General features: G+C 44.8%; 1 protein-coding gene across 6 annotated transcripts in view; it reads left to right on the top strand.

The window, feature by feature from the left end:
• The first annotated feature begins 1,907 nt into the window (after positions 1–1,907).
• The window catches only part of ttll10 (tubulin tyrosine ligase-like family, member 10), a 23,132-nt gene continuing 17,833 nt past the window's right edge, over positions 1,908–7,206 (top strand). For 4 of the 6 annotated variants that reach the window (XM_064300759.1, XM_064300758.1, XM_064300757.1 and 1 more), the window contains exons 1-4: positions 1,913–2,403; positions 2,822–3,168; positions 6,582–6,753; positions 6,867–6,985. In XM_064300759.1, coding sequence (XP_064156829.1) covers positions 2,985–3,168; positions 6,582–6,753; positions 6,867–6,985 — 475 coding nt within the window. In that variant the 5' untranslated portion in view covers positions 1,913–2,403; positions 2,822–2,984. Of the gene's footprint in view, positions 2,404–2,821; positions 3,169–6,576; positions 6,754–6,866; positions 6,986–7,206 lie in introns of all 6 variants that reach the window. The other 2 variants (XM_064300760.1, XM_064300756.1) reach the window with 2 other exon arrangements.

Below are 7,206 nucleotides of genomic sequence, written 5' to 3'. Positions count from 1 at the left end.
GGTCTACGCATTTCTGCCCCCACCCCGCTTTTCATCCGTCAACCTCCTACATCCCCCCCCCCCTTCCCTGTCCGCTATTGCTCTAATAGCAACCCCATTCTCACCTGTGCAACATTTTGCTTCAGACTGCACAGCCTGGTGGAAATTTCCAGCTTGGTTCCAGACCGGTTTTAAACAGGACCAGCTGGTTTGAAACGGGTTTTGAAGATGGTTGCGATAGCAACCAAGCTGGAAAGACCATGTCGAGTTGGTAGGCCTGTTTGGTAAAGCCAACATACCATCACCAAAATCAAAATGGTGTCCAGCGGGAGCAGAAGCTAGTCCCGGCTAGATTCCATCTTTGGCTTTTGGCTGGAATTTCCACCAGGACAGTTAGAGTCTCATCATTTTCTGCATAGGCCTACAACTTCACAACTACTGATAAACTGAAGATCCCCTTCCTGTTCTGTTTACTAATATACACGTCAGTTAATGCAAGAGCGTAGTATGAACTCCCCCAGCCTCTTCATCAGAGTCCAGTCTGCAAGACGTCGACTGGATTTACAAAAAAAGAACTACAGTTTAGCAAAAGGCTTGTTTCTCTTTTAAGCAAGGTACTGAAATTAGGACAGCCATTGATTAAATACATGAAGAATACATGCATAACTTAGGTGTGTACATAATGCTAATCATTTACAGTAATCAGATTCACTGCCGGTGTGATGCCCTCCCCGCTCCCCTGCCCCCCACCCCCACACCCCACCCCCCACCCCCACTCTCCCCACAGTTTTTCTCCACCAGCGTAGGGACAGGCCCACAATACAGAGGAGGGGGCGTGGGTTGGCAGTGGATCACGAAGTTTTCATTGTACCGGTGTGTGTCATAATCCTATGGATAAATAAAATTACCACATCGAATTCATAAAGACTTGGGCATCAGGTACCAGAGTTCAGCAGGTGCATACCATATGTCCATTTCACACTCTAGTGCAATTTATTGGGCTCCACAGGCCATTGTGTTCATTGTGTGCCTTCTGCTTTTCTGTGTATTTTATGATGGACTTTGTGTTCTTTAGCTTGGTGCTGCGAGGAGCGTGTGCATTGTACAGCACCAATAAAAAGCCCCTTCCCTAGAGACCTGAACAGCGATATATGCCCCCACATTCTGGTACCGTCGGGTCGCTCTGGAACAGATTCTGGGGGTGGTTCTGGTTTCGCGATCCAAATCGCACTGCTGCTGCTACACCCTCGCTGTGTCCCATTCACACACGGAGGAGTCCTATCGGTTGCACGGCAACCGTTTGTGTGTTTGTGTGCACCGAAAAATTACCAAGGGATGTGACTGAATTAGAACTCAAAGTCTCAGTGGTGAGTCCTACCATTTACCGTACACCTCAGGCAAAACCTTTAGTTTTATCAGCGGGCTTATACAACGATCCTCTCCAGGAAACAAAGAGCTTCGAGTTTTGTATTTCACCAATGTGTTTTTGTCGAAGTTAATCCCCTGGCTGTAATTACGGATGCTGCTCTCGAAGCGCTGCGAAAGACCCGTGGTTTGTCGAAACCGATAGCACGCGCTTAGCGCTCTCGAACAAAAGGAACAACACTGGATATGCCGCTTAAAGGCAGGGCCACGTTTCCATTTACATGACAATGAGAAACGTGGCCTCCCCGTTTCCAGCAGAGCTGACTCTGGGCATAGGCGACAAGGGGCGGTCACCCAGGGCGCCATCCGTCTTGGGGGAGAAGGGGGAGAGGGGGGGGGGGGGGGCACCAAACGAAGGAAAAAAAAAAAACAGAAAGCAGCGCATCCGCAATCTCGCCTAGGGCGACAGAAAGGCTGGAGTCACACCTTATTCCCAGTATATCTTCATGGCTTTGTTTTACACGATGCCTTGAAAAAAAAAAGTAATCAGTCTCGATTGCGTTTGCATTCTCATATTACCACAGGGCTCAAACCTCAAGCTTTATGGCCATTATAATTGAATGACCCCAAATTTAGAGGTTTGTCGGGCATGCTCAGAGAGACTAAGAGCACGGCTTGAAGTAGCATTGTTCTAACATTCAGTCTACAATTAGCAACAGTTGTCCTGGAAACCATATCTAAGGCAACCAGCAGTTGTTTGCACTTCCTCAGATTTTTTTTTTTTCTTCAGCATTGACTTTGACTACCTGAGCGCCTGAAGTGACTGGCAATATATGGAAAGAATTTCACATACTTATGGTACAGTTCTTTTTTTTGTTTTTACATTTTTTGTTTTTTCAAGGGAGCTCCGAGTGGATGTGCAAAGAGCCTTTTGAAATGTGTATCTGCAACAGAAAGCTAGCATTGCTTTCCGCTGTGGAGTTAGAACTTCTGCATGTTTGAGTGAACTTGACACTTAACCCAGTCCTCCAGGCTTCCAGCAGTACCGCAGACACAGAGGTTTGAATTTATCATTTGTTTGCAAAATTAGCATATTTACTTGCTGCAATTTGTTCCTGTTTAGCAATCATAAGATTCTTGAGTACTTTTTCCATATCACCCTTTCAACATTTATAGACAAATCAGTGGGTAAAAATACCTTTGGCTGTGCATTGATTCAGTGTGTATTTTTTGCTAAGAAACAAACAGTATAACTTTCACTGAAACGGAGACAGTTAAATGGGAAATAACAAAACTGGTATTAAACGTGCAAAATGTAATTACAGCTGAAGGAAAATTCTAGCTTGTTTATTGACCACACCTCAGCTCCTCAGCTCCCGCTCCTCCCCCCCACCCCCCCCCTCCGCCGATTTACAGTAAGTACAAAAAAATAAATACATAAACACGACTGCCACGATTGATTGTATTTTGTTTCTAGCCATTTCAGAGATCATAGACACAAGCGTGCCCAACGACAGCCGCGATGGCAAGTCCGTTCCGAGCAGACGGTGATGTCACCAGACGACTGGGCTGAATCCAGCAATCTGAGCTGAGAGGAAGAAAGGAGGAAGAATCCGGGGGGGGGGGGGGTGTGACAGAACATGGGCAGCAGCGACTTCGCCGCTTCCAACGCGGCAGACTTGTCGTCAGAAGCGAAGGCTGAACAGCAGGAGGCGGTAAGAGAGAGGACAGCGGCGGAAGAGGGTCTGTCGCCACGGAAATGGCGCTCACCGCCGGAACGGAAGACGTCACGGGCGATGTTGTCACCGACGAGAGGAAGCCAAGGTATGTGCAGAACAGATGCGATCCGATCTGCCGGATAATGACCCGGGGCGAAGCCATGTTTGGCAGCAATCGTTAGCCACAGCTCGGGATATAACTCCTTGTATTATAATCAATCAGCTGGACCTGCAAATTACAATGATGTTGCACAAAATACAAAAGCGTGTGCAGAAACTGATAGAGAACAGTCATGCAATTATGTCACGGTAGATAAAAATTGTTTTGTTAATGTAACGGGCATTTTCTTGTCTCATAGTGTCTTATATGAGGAAATTGAGTTTTGTTGCCATTTTCATTCATTGAGTGTTGATACACGCCATGGGAACACAAGTTTCGATAAACCGAAAAAATTGATTCCCTTTGACCTGGATCATCGGGTCACCCGTAAAGACAATTTCAATTAAATTAAATTAAATTTTATTTGTAAAGCACTTTTTACAGAGAACTGTCACAAAGACGCTTTACAGAGTAGCAAGGCAATAAACAAATAGATGTAAATGCTCTGTAAAATGTTGCACAAGTCGCTCTGGATAAGAGAGTCTGCTAAATGTAACGTAATGAAAGAGAGCAAAAAGAGCAAAGTCAAAAAGAAGTGCATGAAGATTGCAGCAGAACCCAACGGCTGCTCTGAACACGTCTTATTGGAAATCAATTGAAGCTAAGGCCACCCACGGAAAGGCCTGCGGCCATTTTAACGCGGGTCAAAGCAGAGTTTGATCTTAAAGCTGAACCCCATTGGAGGGGGCTGGCAGTCAAACTCAGCCCAGCCCTGTCCGTCTGACAGACCTGTCTGGAGAAGCGCTGGCAGCTATAATCCCCCCCCCCCCCAAAAAAAAAACACCCCATCCATCTCTGTACCCAGCTGCTGAGTACATCAGAGCCAAAAAAAAAAAGTTTCCTTTTATCCAACTAAACGCGGGACAAAAGACTAATGCTCCCCCAATTAGGCCAACCAGCATGCCAATTATGCCCATTAAGAGCCGCGGGGCGTTGGGGCAACAATGGCTCCTCATTAGCTTTTTAACCATCCTTTGTTATGCATAGGAATCACACAGCTCAAACAGAGCACATTAAACTCCACTTACAAAAATAAAGCACTAGGTTCCCGCAGCAAAAATTCAGTCAAAATTGCAACCACATTTGATCATGGGGGAATAGTGTTTTATAAAAAAAATTTTAAAACGGAGTGTTTAATTGTCGAAGTTTTAATCCGATTGTGGTAGGACCGCACCGAACTTGTGTGCAAGCAAAGCGAAAGTATTGCATCAGCAAGGCCATCGCCCCTTGATACATTCAATAGACAAAAAGCTACATAATTTGAGAGCGTGATGAAACTCAGCGTCCAGGGTTTGAGATTTAAGTGTTCGACAAGCTCCCGGCTTTCCCATAAGCCCTTGCAAAAAATCCCTGCGGCTTTTTCGCCAGATGAATTCGCCCCTGCTGTTTTAAGTTTCTCTGCACGCTGGCGTCACACTGCTTCTCTCTACCAGTTCGTACACAGTAGCTTCCATCAAATAAAGCCCTACAATGCTTTCCATAACGCTCTGTAGATGAGGAGTGAAGGTCTTTGTCAAAATAAAAAGTGGGGGAAAAAATACCCAAATGCAGTATGAACAAAACAAAATAAGTGAAATCAAATAGTTGTGGCACCACAAGTCAGTGGGACATGCAAATAATCTTGCTTGAAGTCAATAGGTACAAGCACTATAATGACACTACATAAATCAAAAACCATATGCCCTACTATTTATAAACAACTACTATACAGCCCCAAGCTTCTGAAGAACCCAAATCCCCAAACACAAAGCTATCTGAGCTCAACTTAAAGGGGAGCTGGACCCCAGCTTGCTCTCCCATTGGTCAAAAACACAATGAGCTCATTACCGTGGTAATCGCACGCCCCTGACCACCAATTAAGCGTCTCTATTGTTCTACAACACCTCTAAAAGAAAAGAACCTGGCTGGTAACTGCTCAAAATAATTACAAGGAACGATTAGGACAATACAAAACAAACAACAATACGAAACACGATTTTAGTATGCATTTAATGTTTGCATAATTCCTTAAAAAAAATGAAAAATTATCCTTACTTTTAAAACCACATTTTCAGTGTGAAGGAATTCACTGATTTCAGTTGTAGGTTTATCAATTATTCAATTTGAAATGTATTCTTTTTTCAGACTGAATCAACGGACACATCGTATCACAGAAGATGAAAGCATTAATCATTTGAGGACCGATCAGACTGGTTAAATATCCCTAAATCAATATAGAATATTCATTCTTTGTAACATGAATATATGTTTCTGATATAATGCGGCATGAAAAGGGTAAATCATCCATTTGAAAAGTTTGAAATTACTAACACGTGCCAGCTCTTCATACATCAGAGATGGAATGCATGAAGGTAGAATGAAAACTAGGGACCATGGGGTGCACCAGGGTCAGGGTTAAAAACTAAAGATCAGGTCACAAGCAAGTAATATAAATAAATTTTGCTGTTTGACAAAAATATGTCTAAACCAAGGGATGGTTATCCAAAAAAAAAAGGGCTGGTGTGGGTGAAGGCCTTTGTTTTAAGCCCAGCACTACGACACCTGATTCAACTAATTAACTAATCATGGACTTCAATCAACACTTCGATGAGCAGAATCAGGTGTCTATCTCGTCTATCACAACAACCTGTGCCTACATCAGCTCTTATTTTCGGATTGGACTCCCCTGATCTATTCCGTGCTATCTCAGGGACACTGTCTACCCGGAAAAGAACAGGCAAATTGCAATGGACCCATAATCACACTGAGCATGCAGGCGGTGTGATTGTCCTAAACAATTCCAATTATTCTGAGACTATTATTGTGAGACAATTGTCCAGTCTGTGTATTGTCCCTCATACACTAAACCCCCCCCCCCCCCCCCCCCCATCTCCCCATCTCCCCACCCCCTCCAACTTCTGTAGTATAAATAGAGCATACACTAATAGGATAATAGGAATGACGTGCTGCAATTTTGCAGGCTTTCAATACAGTTGATCAATTTTCCATGAAGGCTGGCCAGAAACTGATGATTTTGTATTGAATACAAGAATAAAGCACAGAATAATTCTTACAAGATGTTTTTCAAGTTCAATAATCTTAAATGAAATTTCTTTGACTGCGGAACTGATTGTGTGTGTGTGTGTGTGTGTATATGTTTGTGCATGTCTATGTGTGTGTGCGTTTACATGCACCTGTGTGTGTGTGTGTGTGTGTGTGTGCTTGAGAGTGTGTGTGCACATGTGTTTACACGTTTGTGTTTGCGTGTGTGTGTGTGTGTGCATGCGTGTGTGTGTTTGCATGTTTGTGTGTGTGTGTGTGTGTGTGTGTGCGTGTGTGTGTGCGTGTGCGTGTTTGCATGTTTGCGTTTGAGAGATCAGTGCACAGGTCACAGGATGAGGGACTCCCGAGAGAATGCAGGCGGTCTCCATCGAGACCCCAGAGGGGGGAGGCGCCCCTGCAGGGGGGTGTGCGGGACCGGGCCCGAAAATCAGAGGAGGCGCGGGGGTCGGGACCCTTCTTCTATTTCGGAGGGGGCAACGGGGCCGCCATGTGAGTGTTTGGGACCTGCTCGGTCCGTGACGTGTGCGACAGGCCGAACGGGCGGCCATGTTTTCAAACGTCCTGAATGTGCTGTACTAACGGTCGCCCTTCTCCTCCGACAGAGTGACATCATACTGCGAGAGCCGAGGGTGGCGGCGTATCCATGACAACACGCGGGACGACTACAAGCTGAAGTGGTGCGAGGTCAAGTCGAAAGTCGCCTACTACAACTTCAGGGAAGGTAACGGCTTTTAAGGAAATTCCATCGAGATCGTTAACGAAGGCTTTCTGTAAAAACGCAAAGATAAATAAGTAATTCGAGCCGTTAGCTGATAAATCATGGAAGCCGTTAATATGAACGAACATCACAAAACATAACATAACATAATGACGAGAACAGGCCATTCAGCCCAACAATGCTCGCTATTTTCCTGACTAAATTAGCGCTCTGATTACCTACAG

This window comes from Anguilla rostrata, chromosome 11 (assembly GCF_018555375.3).
Source record: "Anguilla rostrata isolate EN2019 chromosome 11, ASM1855537v3, whole genome shotgun sequence".
Lineage (NCBI taxonomy): Eukaryota > Metazoa > Chordata > Actinopteri > Anguilliformes > Anguillidae > Anguilla > Anguilla rostrata.
The sequence above is the reverse complement of the archived record's forward strand: the minus strand, read 5'-3'. Positions and strand labels throughout refer to the sequence as shown.